This window comes from Schistocerca americana, chromosome 5 (genome assembly GCF_021461395.2).
Source record: "Schistocerca americana isolate TAMUIC-IGC-003095 chromosome 5, iqSchAmer2.1, whole genome shotgun sequence".
NCBI lineage: Eukaryota > Metazoa > Arthropoda > Insecta > Orthoptera > Acrididae > Schistocerca > Schistocerca americana.
Window position 1 is genome coordinate 602,969,562 of NC_060123.1, and position 14,628 is coordinate 602,984,189.

The window sequence follows — 14,628 nt, forward strand, 5'->3', positions numbered from 1 at the left end:
ACGCCGACCCTACGTGACGTGGGACAAGGCGACGATAAAGAAGAAGAAGAAGAAGAAGAGGTGTATGGCAGCAGATGACCGACGCTATTGCCTTTGCTGACACCTCGGCATCGCTTGCAGTGCCTCTCCTGGGCTTGTGACCATATCGGTTGGGCCCAAAGACGACTGGAAAACAGAGGCCTGGTCAGATGAGTACCGACTGCAGTTGGTAAGAGCTGACTGTAGGCTTACAATGTGGCACAGACCACACGAAGCCATGGAGCCAAGGCAGTGCGCAATCTGGTGGTGGCTCCATAATGGTGTGGGCTGTGTTTACATGGTAATGGTTATGTTCAGCTACTTCGAGACCATTTGTAACCATTCATGGATATCATGTTCTCAAACAACGATGGAACTTTTATGGATAAGAGTGCGCCATTTTACTGGGCCATTATTATATGCGAGTGCAGGCTTTCTCGGCGAATTTCATATATGAAGTCTTCACGGGCTGCCAGCCGAGTAGCATCGTCGTCTGTACAAACAGCTCTTGAGCAGTCGTTACTGTACACGCATTATCTCGTACGAGACGACGATGCTACTCGGCTGACAACCCGTGAAGACTTCATATATGGGACATTGTTGTTCGCAATTTGTTTGAAGGACATTCTGGACAATTTGAGTGAGTGATTTGGCCACCCAGATCGCCCGACATGAATCCCATCGAACATTTATATTGGTTCGCCGATGACATTGTAATTCTCTCGTAGACAGCAAAGGACTTGGAAGAGCAGTTGAACGGAATGGGCAGTGTCTTGAAAGGAGGATATAAGATGAACATCAACAAAAGCAAAACGAGGATAATGGAATGCAGTCGAATTAAGTTGGGTGATGCTGAGGGAATTAGATTAGGAAATGAGACACTTAAACTAGTAAAGGAATTTTGCTATTTGGGGAGCAAAATAACTGATGATGGTCGAAGTAGAGAAGATATAAAATGTAGAATGGCAATGGCAAGGAAAGCGTTTCTGAAGAAGAGAAATTTTTTAACATCGAGTATAGATTTAAGTGTCAGGATGTCGTTTCTGAAAGTATTTGTATGGAGTGTAGCCATGTATGGAAGTGAAACATGGACGATAAATAGTTTAGACAAGAAGAGAATAGAAGCTTTCGAATTGTGGTGCTACAGAAGAATGCTGAAGATTAGATGGGTAGATCACATAACTAATGAGGAGGTATTGAACAGAATTGGGAAGAAGAGGAGTTTGTGGCACAACTTGACAAGAAGAAGGGACCGGTTGGTAGGACATGTTCTGAAGCATCAAGGGATCATAAATTTAGCATTGGAGGGCAGCGTGGAGGGTAAAAATCGTAGAGGGAGACCAAGAGATGAATACACTAAGCAGATTCAGAAGGATGTAGGTTGCAGTAAGTACTGGGAGATGAAGAAACTTGCACAGGATATGGTAGCATGGAGAGCTGCATCAAACCAGTCTCAGGACTGAAGACCACAACAACAACAACCGAGAGCAGCGGCGTTCGCTAGAGCTGTCAGTGCTAATAGACAAGCAACACTGCATGAAGGAACCGCAGAAATCAATGTGGGCGTATGGCGAACGTATCCGTTAGGACAGTTCTGTGAAATTTGGCGTTAATGGGCTATGGCAGCAGACGGCCGGCTCTCGAGTACCTTTTGTAGCAACACAATATCGCCTGCAGCACCTCTTCTGGGCTCGTGACATATGTTGGACACTAGACGGCTGGAAAACCGTTGTCTGGTCTGTTGAGTCCCAGTTTCAGTTAATGAGAGCTTATGGGTAAAGTTCGAATGTGGTGCAGACCCCACGTAGCCATGGACGCAAGTTTTCAACAAGGTACTGTGCAAGCTGGTTGTGGCTCCATAACAGTATGAGTAGTGTTTGCGTGGAATGATGATTGACTGGAAATGGTTACGTTCGATTACTTGGAGACCATTTGCAGCCAGTCATGGAGTTCATGTTCCCAAACAATGATGGAATTTTTATGGATGCCAATGCGCTATGTCAGCATGCCGTAATTGGTCGAGATTCGTTTGAAGAACATTCTGGACAAATTGAACGAATGATATGGCCACCCATATCGCTCGATATGAATCCCATCGAACATTTATGGGACATAATGGAGAAGTCAGTTCGTGCACCAAATCCTGCATCGGCAACACTTTCGCAATTGTGGACGGCTATAGAGGTAGCATGGCTCAATATTTCTGCAGGGGACTTCTACAGGTAGGTACTTGTTGAGTCCATGCCACTGTCCGGCAAAAGGAGGTCCGACACGATGTTGGGTGTCCAAGACTTTTTGGCACCTCAGTATAATGTAGTACCCTCTTTTTGCCGACCGCTTGTACTGATGGGGCAATCGACTGGTTTTTGACAACCGACTGTTTTTCGTTCAGTCGGTTTTTTCAGTCGAATAAAACAGTGAATGAATCTAGTCTCTGCGCCCATCTCAGCTATATGAATGTGTTCACTGACACTTCGGGTTCGAATGGTTTCACGGAATGTAAGGCAACCGACTGAAACAATTATCCGATAGTTATATGAACGTTTTCACTCAGTTTCTTGGTATGAGCGATTGCATTTTAAACTTTTTTTAGCGCTATGAACTATGACTAGCGTTGCCAACTCTCTTCAGAGTTAAATAATGTAACTTATTTCAAGGAGAGGTTAATAAAAGGTGTACCTCCAAAAATGAAGTATTTTGAAAGTGTATGTGTTTATTTACTTAAATACGATTTTTTCGTGCTTCTGGCATTTGTAAGTACAGATTTGTTTGATTTTAAAAGCTTAATAACTGTCATTACGTTATAAATTTACGTTTAAATAAATGAACAATTTTGTTATTTAAATTTATGGAAGCTCTGTATCTTTCTTCCCACTGGTTTGCACTCATCACCTGTAATTCTCTTTCAGTAAATGCTAATATAACGTGAACAGAAGCCATATAAGATACAATTTTTTAGAACTGTTTGGCGACTTCATCAGTTGCTTTTTGAGAATATATTATCACTTGCCGGGAGTGTTTTTTGCGAGAAATATTTGTCGTCATTCGTAAATTTTCTTCGAATTTATTTAATTCAATTAATTTTAATTTGTTAATTAATTTCTTTAATTTACATAGTTTCATAACATGAATTATCCTTGAAAATGCTGTACATTGCTTTGATTTGTATCCAGTCATAAGATTTTTTCCAATCACATTGCCAGTGAGTGTTCAGCATTCTGACAGACAAAGTTTAGTATTAACCCTACAGCACTAAAGGGGGGGGGGGGATTTATTACACTGCTACTAAGACATAGAACAATTTACTACTCCAAATTTTATTGAAACTAAGTCATAATTAAGTATTTGAAAACAGCCACAAGTCGCACTTTGTATTTTTTATTGACCGGCTTCGCTCTTCAGATGAACAAGAGCATCATCAGAACATGCAGTTTAATGTTGGCTGACTGCTTTAAATATTGCCTTTAAAGCTGGCCGACAGTCTAAAGATTAACATGGATGTACCGTAGTACTTAAACTGATGTGTAGAATACAGTAGTAAATGATGACATTCAAACACTTAGTTTTAACAGTCGCTCTTGGTATAATTGGCAAAGTCATAATTTATAGATTAGGAACTAGTAACTAATTAATTGCAATTATTAGATCTGCAGTGGTATGTTACAAACAAAGTAAGTACAAAATATTCTGTTTTATGCACTATAATGACAATTTTACTGCTCAAAATGTTATTGGAAAAGAAGTTATAATTCGTCTTACACTAGGCAGAAATTATTATAATTATTACAACTCCAATAACAAAATTGGTAGAGAGTCATTTGCTTTAGACTCTATTATCACAGTCTAAGCCAGATCTAGCTCTGTGTTCTGCACAAACTGCTATTGAACGGAAGTTACTATACACGCATTGTCTTCTTCAATGAAAACTTCCTCTTCACGAAATTCTCCATAGTCTACGTCTGTATCAGTTTCTTCAGGAAAATCCCACAGTATAGTTGTGTCAAATTCAAACGCAGCACCATCGATATTACGCTAATTTATGTATTAAAAGAAGAGATTAGCACTGGAAACGGCCAATGTGATATAAACTAACACTATCTCAATTTGACTCCTTGATATTTCACCGAAGATGCCTCACTAACACAAATCAAATAATAGATACAAATGGTTCAAATGGCTCTGAGCCCTGTTGGACTTAACATCTGATGTCATCGGTCCCCTAGAACTTAGAACTACTTAAACCTAACTAACCTAAGGACATCACACACATCCATGCCCGAGGCAGGATTCCGATCTGCGACCGTAGCAGTCGCGCGGTTCCGGACTGAAGCACCTAGAACCGCAAGGCCTCCGCTGCCGGCAAATAATAGATACTCCAGGTACGAATAACAATGTAGGAAAAGATAGATTGTTATTTACCGTAAATATAACACGCCACACAGGCGCAATTTAAACACACACACATATTTAAAAAAACACATACATATAAGCTTTCGGCCACAGCCTTCGTCGGAATAGAGAAACACCATTCGGTCACAAAATTAAGCACACGTCACTAACACATGACCGCCATGGAAAACTGCTGAGTCAGGCAATAAATAATTCAATCAATGTTAACAAGAATGTTTGCCATGAATGTACGCGAGATCGAGTTTAGATCATTTATCAAGCATACTGGCGCTCAGTAAAAAGTAAATATCGAAATTGTAAGAACAGTGACGACAGGCGATAACAGAGTGCAGTCATCAGCAGTGATTAAAAATAGCAAAACGAGCGAATATTTCCGTTCAAACTGAATGCGCCGGTCCGCTTCATACAAAAGAATGAACGAATAGACCAATCGATGCGTACAAAGCTACAATCGACTGATTCAGTTATTTTCATTCAGTAGCTCCCATACACTGGTTTCATTCAAAAGAACGAATGAATGATTCAACTGATACGTAAAACTACAAATTGTTCAGTCGATTGTTTTCCAACAACCAACTGAATCGACTGTTTTCATTCGATTATTCCCACCACTGTATGTGTGTGTGGGAGAATAAATCACTGCATAGAAACAAGTGGCTTAAGACAATCATGTAAGTGGTCAGTTTTCTGTCATTGTTTTCAAGAGTAAGTGTGCTATAATTGTAAAACTGACTCATTCGACATCATAGCGAGAGATCACGACTGTAATCAGTGGGACATGAAACAACTAACCAACTGCTTTTGACTTGAACTGTACTCAGGTACCATTGTAGTAGTTTCGAAGGATTTAATGTGATATGTCCGTAAAAATTCCGAGGGAATCATTAATGTAAAATTTAACTAATGGAAAATGAAATACAGGAGAGGCCCAATGAATCATTGTAGGATACTTGTTTGTGTAGAAAAACTTTAATCCAAGTTCTAAGTATGTAAACTCGTCCTTATTCTTAAGAGAACTACTGCGTTTGCTCTCCAAAGTAATTCCCTGTACGAGGTCAGTTGACACGCTCTTTTCGCTGTAATGTTACAGTACCTGAACCGGCGTTGTATCAACGAGTCGGAGTGTCGGCAGATGCCAATTCCTCCAGAGGCGGAGGGCGACCTCTCCAGCCTCAACTGGAAACCTTTCAACGTGACCGGCGTGTGCCTGCTGGAATGCCCGCCACTGTACGCCGAACATCTCGTCGACACACCCGAGGGCCGTCAGCCTGTTTGCCTGCCCTGCAAAGGTGTGTAGCGCAGTCCTGCTAGCAATTACTTCTCTCAGAAATTCGTAACTTTGCTGCCTGAGAGTTAGCTTACATAGAAGCTGTAGATTTTGTAGATGCTTGTGTTTCTTTGTCACGATTTTATGCGGAAAATGTTCATTTCTGTTTCGACGCGCGTATAACTTCTCGTCTCTGTGCCAGATAGCCTTGTTTCAGATACAAATCTACATAAAACAGACTTTGCATAGTATTTCAAAACTTATATCACACTGGCGGCTGTAATCATGTCTTTCCCGTAAAAAATTCTTAATAAGAGCTGTAAGCTCCATCTTAAGATCGCCAGCCAGAAAACACATGAAAATGAGATCCTATTAGGATTTTCTGCAGAGCAACGAATAAAAAAACAAATAGTTTTGTACAAAATAGTTTTGGTGCATAGACATTTACTCCCAGAAAAAAATTCTGTATGCTTGTTTCGTTTAGTTTTAATAACATCCAGTTTAATTTTTAACTTACAATTTAAACTTAGACCAAATCATCTAATTTTTTTTTCCATCCACTAATTTGACAAAGAAGGTATGTTCTCAAGTTATAATACATATCTAATTCTTTTCCTGTAAACTCTCTTGTGTATGACCTTAACAGTTAGCCTCATTGCGTCTTGCAATTATTCTACCAAGAAAATTCGTAGATTTTTATTTTGGCGTGTATTTCCTACATTACACTATTGTTAAAGCATTCCACATCTTCTCATGTTCTTAACTCTTCTCCTCCACGTTCTTGCAGAATTCCCATATAAAACTGTATAATTTTTCCAAGGGAATGCCTGTTAAATGTAGTTATTCTGTTGGTTTTAAACAATACAAACAGCTTGTCTGTTGCTAGATGCTCAGTGTCCAGTAATCCATACTTAAATGCAATGCAACCATCCTTTTAAATGAATCCAAAGCGGGAATGGAGGTTTATAAAAAGATTCTAAATGTATCCAATAATGTAGTAAATGTTCTTGAACCCATCATTTGCTTCGAGTACTCCCAACATATGGTCATGTTCCTTTGCTATTTACAGGAGATGATATCTTGTATTCTCCAGATTTTCCCATACACTGTAATATGTTAGCCTTGCTTGCACGCCTGCAATGGTGTGTTCTTTTTCCAGTGCTCTATTATACATATGAAGCAGAGAGCATGCATGTATGTTCAGAATTTCCTCCCAAGTACCTGGGTTGTGTAGGCTGCCGTGGATGGCAGGCAGGTTGTGTGGAAACATACTGACCTGCTAAATCGACTGACTTTCTAGAGAAGGCAACATGTCAAGGGCAAGAAACCGTACCCAGACTCCTGACATATAGGCTGCCCTGAATGACAGGCATATTGTGTTGGAACAGTATTGGTCCGCATTATCGACCTTCCGTATAAGGGGAGTTGTATCGGCCTGCTTGATTGAACTTTGTTGCATTGGCATCTTTGTGCCGATGAGCATGGCTGGGGACAGGTTGAGATGGATAGAGGAGGAGCTGTATAGAGCCAGTGTGATGAGAAAGTTAACAGAGAGGGGAAAGGAGAGGGAGATACATGAGACAGGTGGAAGGTGTAGAATGGGAATGGGCAGGTGGGAAAGGAAGAGGGGAGGTGGAGATTGTTAGAAGAAGGGGGAGGAGGATATGGTCAGGAGGAGGGGGCAGGAAGATGTGGTTAGAAGAGTGGTGGAGGTAATGGGCAAAGAGAGGGGGTGGAGAAGATGTAGAGGTAGAGAGAATGTCAAAGAGGATAGAGATAGAGGTGGGAGGATGAAGAAGACAGGCTTAGAGAGGAAGAGATGGACACAGAGAAGGAGAGATGAGGTATGTTCAGTGTATGTGTCACACGCAGACATGGGTGAAGCAACGGGGAAAAGGCTAGGAGTCTATATTGGTCCTTCATGGCAGTTGTTTTCGTCCAATACTCCAGTTTCCATTTTTTTACTTTTATCTCTTCTATTTCCAGTTCTTTTTATGTGCATGTGAGACACTGACTGCATTTAAAGTAGTAATTTCTTTAATAGGGAATGGTCTCAGTACATTTGATGCTTTATCTCTTTTTCTTTAAGACCCATGGAATAACATTATTTGTAGGAACAAATCCTAATTTGGCAACTTCGATATTTGACGTTATTGTGGAGAAAAATATGTTTTTCCAGTATTAATGTAGTACTTATGTATAATACTCATGTCACATTTGCTGATATCTTTGTTAACGATTTGCATATGGTGTACAGGTAAATAATTAAAAGTAAGGGCAGCCAGAACGTAGTTTGATATATTTTCTTCGTCTTGACTGTCATACTTCAGTTAGCATTTGTGTGTTCTTATTGCCATGGCAGACCAATTGTAAAACGTTGTTAAACACAACACAGCAGCTATTCTGTTAGCTATCCAATAGTTTACACTATATAGAAGTTATTAGCACAGAGTAGAATGGAGCACATTGTAAATATTGTTTGTTGGCAAGTAATACACTTAGACACTCTCCCAAGGATCAAACATACCATCCATTCTGTAGTTAGAAATCATAGATTCCAGTGTGGTAATACCATGTCCCTTTGTCAGAGAAGAGGTAAAAGTAAAATTTCTCACAGATGCATATCGTAGCACTTATTAAAATAAGTAAGATGATTAATGATAGCTGTGTTCACTCCTGGGCTTGTGATTTGACATATAGGTTTATTACGTATCTTGACTCTACATTCCAGGATAGAAAGAGTAAGTAAAAACAGATAAAAGCGGGTACTCACATTCACAAAAAATAACACACCAACACACCGCTGTGTGTGTGTGTGTGTGTGTGTGTGTGTGTGTGTGTGTGTCGGGGGGGGTTGTACGTACTTAAACTGTGAAAAAGAGTAGTAGATTTCTCAAGCAGTAGTTAAATTTTTTGTGCTGCAGTGAGCCTTATGTGGTAAAGTGGTATATATCAGACAACTGTATGAGAGTAGTTGGCATTTATACTAGTACTGTATTTATCTAGTGCGGGGATGTAGATGTTTTGTGATTTAGCTTGTGGTTTTGACTGCTTTGTATTACATTATTTATTTTTTCATTTTGTAAAAATATATTTTTTCTGTAACATCTCTCGTGTTTAAAAAACCGAAACATCTTTAAGATCAAGAAATTAATAATTTCCTTTATTAACTTCTGGCCATGCTACAAAAAATTTGTAGAAAACACAGCTTAATTAAAGTAAACAATCAACGAGAAAGAATTATTCTTTACTTTACACATTTTATTGGCAGGACCCTGTCGCAAGGAGTGCAATCCGACCAATGTGGACAGTATAGCATCTGCTCAAAGGTTGAGGGGTTGCACGTACATCAAAGGGGCCTTAGAGATCCAGATACGTGGTGGAAGTGAGTATTAAGTATAATGTTTGCATTATTATGTTGAAACATAAAATTTGAGAAAGCAGATGATTTTATCTGCCCTACTATGAAAATCGATCTTTTTGTAATGTATTTCCTGTCATGATTATTGTCTCATGGGAGTATTGCTTTTATTTGTTACAGAAAATATTGTGAAGGAGTTGGAGGACAACCTGAATATGATTGAGGAAATAGAAGGTTACTTAAAAATTGTGCGGTCATTCCCACTTGTTTCCTTGAATTTTCTCAAGAGACTGCGTGTAATACGAGGAAAAATATTAGAAAGTGACAAGTGAGTGTGTGTTCTCTGTATCATATCTGTTGACTACTGAAGATATGACATTCAGTATTAATGTTAAGAGAGGTTTCTTAAACATATATTACAGGAAGATAGTTTTTTAACAAAAATTTTCTACACGTACATTGTACCATATTGTGACCTGTTGACACTTTTTTTGTAATGTTTTTGGCATACGATTGTATTCCCTCTATGTATGCACACCGTGCATACAAGCTTTCACATGTCTCCACTACCTATATTACACATCTACAACATGAATTTGGATAGATTGCTACTCACAACATGGAAAAGGAATTTAACAGTGGTCTGACACATTCAAAAGTAGACTGTTGGACATTATTTGTTACATTGTTAGCTAAGATTCAACAGTGTACTTATAAATGTGCCTGACTGTTGTTCAACTTCTCCTCTACAAGTAACAGTCTTTCCAATTCGTATTGTTATTCCTTTCTGCATTCTACATTGTAGCATCTCACACATTTAGTACAGTCATACTAATTTACTAATAACTTTGTTCAGAGTTGACTGAAGAATGTCAGGTTAGTAAATAAATCTTTTCATTTTGTTTCATACCAAAAATTTGAAATAATGACACTCTTTCCTCCTTAATTTTTATGAACTTTATTTATTGTTCCTTCTGCTTAATACTGTTAAATTCATTCTTTAGGTACGCCTTGGTGGTGCTCGACAACCAGAATCTGCAGGAGTTGTGGGACTGGGACTCGAGGCCATATGCTCTGAACATTAGCAGAGGGCGCCTGTTCTTTCATTTCAACCCTAAACTTTGCCTGAGCAGGATTGAGAAACTAAGGCAGGTTACCAGTCTCCCCGAGTTCTCTGACCTCGACGTTGCTCCGTCGTCAAATGGTGACAAGGTTGCCTGTGAGTATTGTGCTGGATTTACATTTTGTATTTCATAGTTCTTGTTACAACAGTTCACTTTCTCTTGAACTCATATTTCTGAGGGGCAGTCAAACAAACAGGTCACTCTTCTGTGCATTGAAGAATCACTTTTTGGTGTAGCAGCCGGGTGTACTTTTTAGTATTATAGAAATATTTTGCCCCTCCAAAATTTGGATTCATTATATTGTGTTCTGCCCACTCGTCTAATACAGGGTGCCTAAGAAGTTATTTTCTCGGATTGCTAGTCCATTCAAACAAATCGTATTAATGGAGTTTATTTAACTTTGTGTATTCAAAAAGGTGTGTCACAAGCTTATGGCAATGTGCAAATAATCATTGTCATTCGGTATATAAAATTTCAATGCAAGCAAAACAGTACAATTCATAAGTCATTGCTGTAGCATTTGTATGACGGCTCATCTTCCTCTCCGACCGTGGCTAGGCAACGTAGCGGTTGTATACTCTTCGTGTGTAGGCCGCTACTGTCTTGGTGTCATCCTAGAGAGAGGTTCGTCAGCTTATTATTGGCTGATGTCGTCTCTCAGCCCTCTCTGCTCTTCCATCCCTGATTGTTGTGAAAGTGCTTGTTGTTATGCCTGAACATTCCCTCCCCCAAAGCAGTTGGCCGTCATTGTGTAGGGAGTGCAACAATGGTGGGGGAGGCAGGAGTGTGGATGCTTTGCTGGGCTGGAAGCTGTGGCTGCAGGGGATGTCAAGCTTCCGGTCGTACCTCACCATCCGGCCTTCACTCTGGCAGAAACGCTCCCCAGAAAATGACCAGAAAGGTAAACGTCCACCTCCTGAGGCCAATAACCAGGTGGGTTGGGGTTGGGTTGTTTGGGGAAGGAGACCAGACAGCGAGGTCATCGGTCTCATCGGATTAGGGAAGGACGGGAAGGAAGTTGGCCGTGCCCTGTGAAAGGAACCATCCTGGCATTTGCCTGGAGCGATTTAGGGAAATCATGGAAAACCTAAATCAGGATGGCCGGACGCGGGATTGAACCGTCGTCCTCCCGAATGCGAGTCCAGTGTCTAACCACTGCGCCACCCCGCTCGGTAATAACCAGGTGGAGAAGGCGTTCTGCTGCGGTGTGGGTGGGTCCAGCTCCATCGGTAGGATGAGAGGGGGTGGAGGAGGCGAAGGCTCTGTCTCTATGGGGTCGTCCCGCTGTGTTGTTATGACACCCTCTGGTGGCTGCTGTGGCCAAGGTGCCCTTGGGATCCGTGAATCTCGGAGAAGAGACACAGGAGGATCACTGTGCACATGACAGTGGTGAAGTTGATTGTGATGACAGTGCTGCAATTCGTCATGACCTGAAACGAGATCATGCCTACCGTCAGCTGCCGCTAAAAACACTGTAAAACACAATATTGTGCGGTGCGGAGAGATACTTGCAGCCTTCTTATGGTGCCGGATGCCGAGGAGGATGGGGCAGGTGGAGCAGTGGCTGATGGCGGATGCCGTGAAGCAGTTACACCGGCGATGGTCCATCTCGTCTATACAAATGATAGGAGACAAGAAACAGTTGCAACGTTTGATCCCTGGTGTGTGCGGAGTGAAGTTTGGCCATCTGCTGCTTGAAGGTTCTGACAAAACATTCTGCTTTGTTGTTTGACTGTGGATGGAACAGTGCACTAGTTAATTGCTGTATGACATTGTGTTCACAAAATGTTTCAAATTCATTTGATGTGAACTGAGGTCCATTGTCTGACACTATGACTTCAGGTAAACCTTCGAGGCAAAAAATAGAGGACAACACCTGAATTGTGCTACGTGATGTTGTCGAGTTCATTGGCACAGCAAAAGGAAACTTGCTATATGAGTCAACCACAATCAACCAATGAGTGTTCCAAAAAGGTCCCGCAAAAAACACGAAAGGAGACTGTTAAAGCAAGTAAACACCCTTGCAAAGAAAAGATAAGAGAGAATTAAGGTGCCAGCAAAACAGAAAGGAAAATTCCATCCTGTGAGGCGTGGTATTCTCATATCGCTAGACAACAAAATGGAGTTTCTTTCCGTAAGTTAAATTGACAATACTTAACTTTGTGTATTCACAAAGGTGTGTCACAAGCAAATGGCGACATGCAAATAATCAGTGCCCTGCGATATATGCAATTTCAATAAAAGCAAAACAATACAGTTCATAAGTCACTGCTGTAGTGTTTGTATGATTGCTTGTCTTCCCCTCCAACCGCAGCTAGGAGGTTACATTCTCTTCTTGATAGCCGCTCCTGTCTCAATGTCGTCCTAGAGAGGGGTTTGTCAGTGTACTATTGGCTGACGTCGTCTCACAGGCTTATCTGTTCTTCCATTCTTGATCATTGTGCCAGCACTTGTCATTACGCCGGAACACATTGTTTTGATTAATTTGTTTCACATTAACAATAATTCTCATAATGGTTTCACCTGAAGTTAAAATAGGAATAATCATGCCTTCCAAAGGCAACAAAATTCGTTTATGAAACTTGATGTTATTTCAGTCAAAATCTTTTGTTAATTTGCACTGGGGGTATTCCATATAGTGTGAGAAATCTTATTATGCAGGCATGTTTGGAAGATAGGCCTCTACTGCGCGGAAGGATGACATCAGAAAATAGTATGTTAAGATTAATTAATCCTGTAGAACATCTGGCATTCATCTAATTCAAAACTAAAGCCAGAAGTGAAGAAAGGGACCTCAATACATCAGTGGCACTCGTTTAGCTAATATCATATCATTTGTTTATAAATTGGGTGTTGAGACATATACAGAACCCTGCAAAGCTGTACGTACAGGTGGGTAGATGGCTGCTAGTGTGTTTGGCACACAGAGTCTATGGCCAGCCTATATAGAGCTCATACATAGATCAGACATTGTCTAGAAAGTTGGAAGTTTGCGTTCATTAATTGCGATGCAACTACATTGAGATGCGTAAGTGATCGTGGCACAGGCTTCGCATTTGTGTATTTTTTGATGTTGCTTTGCTTTCGATGATGCTGATGGCCTGTTGGTCACTCGATAAAGTTCAATTTTGGTATAAGTGTCCAGCACAGATTATGTAAGTGAGCAAAAGCTTGTGATGGATGGCTCAGATTACTTTCTGTTTTATGGGAACAATTTAAAGTTCCACTCGGCATTTGGAACTGTTGTTTTGTTCAGTTACACTTACAAGAGTCATGATGTTCGTTAAATAGTCATTTAATATTTTGGTAGGGTTCCCATTAATGGTTATTATTTCTCTCCTTGTGAGCTCTGTGCTCATGATCTACAAGTGTGATTGAGAGCCATCTCATAAAGGCATGACTGGTATTGGAGATGCCTGAGGCCAACTCATTTATGTGCTCTTGCAATTGGTGTTATGCATCTGTAGTTACTAAACCCTTGTGCACTCTTACTATTGATGGTTGTAGGACTATGCACCTCAGCCTTGGCAGCCTTATCTAAGCAGCGGACCTCCATTTTCCCTGCCCATCCCATTGTTTTGTTATGTTCTTCGAAGTGAACAACAACCCCATATGAACACAATCTGGGAGGCTTGAATAGTGGACAAAGCATCTCAGTGAAACTATGTAACATTATGTTCCTTGTCTGATTGTGAATGTTGTTGTCTATGTAATACTTATGTTTAAACATTGTTGACATTGTTCATGCATATGTTTGTATTTATTGTGTGGAGTAATGAGTAAAAATTCAACATTTATTGGATCGTTCTTGAATACAAGTAATTTAATAGTTGTTCTTAAGTTCATATTAGATGTTTTACATTTTTTATACTTCCTTAAAAGACCTAAAATGTGTATTTGCTTGATGTAAATTAACTATCTATAACCAAGTTGCCTGCAGTTCTGTTATTCTTTCAAGAGCCTATTCAGTAATAAAATTGGCTATTTTGTTTCCTAAGTGACCAACCCCTAACAAACTAAGCAACATGTAACACATTTGCACAATGTAATTATTAAATATCCTTGCTATGTAACTAATGCAAATTTTGCTGTATGCGTGGTTGTGTATGTTTTTAGTGTATTTTAGAAATAAATGAACTGATTACGTATAATTTTGTTATTCTTTGTTTCATTATAGGTAATGTTACTAATTTGGAGGTGAAAATTAAGAAAACAGATTCAAAAGGTGTGATTATTAGTTGGAAGCAATTTGACCATTATGATCCTCGCTCTCTTCTGGGCTACGTTGTTTATTATACAGAAGCTCCTTACCGAAACCTGACTCTGTATGATGGACGCGATGCCTGTGGCAGTGATGGGTAAGCTATGGCACAATCTCTTCTGTTTTGGAACAGAAAATTGAAACATAAGCAGACAAGCTAAAACATGAAATATTGAGACTTAAAATA

General features: G+C 40.0%; 1 protein-coding gene across 1 annotated transcript in view; it reads left to right on the plus strand.

Annotated features, from left to right (window-relative positions):
- The window catches only part of LOC124616577 (insulin-like peptide receptor), a 418,803-nt gene that overhangs the window by 328,147 nt on the left and 76,028 nt on the right, over positions 1–14,628 (plus strand). The window contains exons 6-10 of the mRNA XM_047144897.1: positions 5,519–5,717; positions 8,967–9,080; positions 9,237–9,384; positions 10,061–10,275; positions 14,358–14,538. Of these exons, the coding sequence (XP_047000853.1) occupies positions 5,519–5,717; positions 8,967–9,080; positions 9,237–9,384; positions 10,061–10,275; positions 14,358–14,538 (857 nt within the window). The remainder of the gene's footprint in view (positions 1–5,518; positions 5,718–8,966; positions 9,081–9,236; positions 9,385–10,060; positions 10,276–14,357; positions 14,539–14,628) is intronic.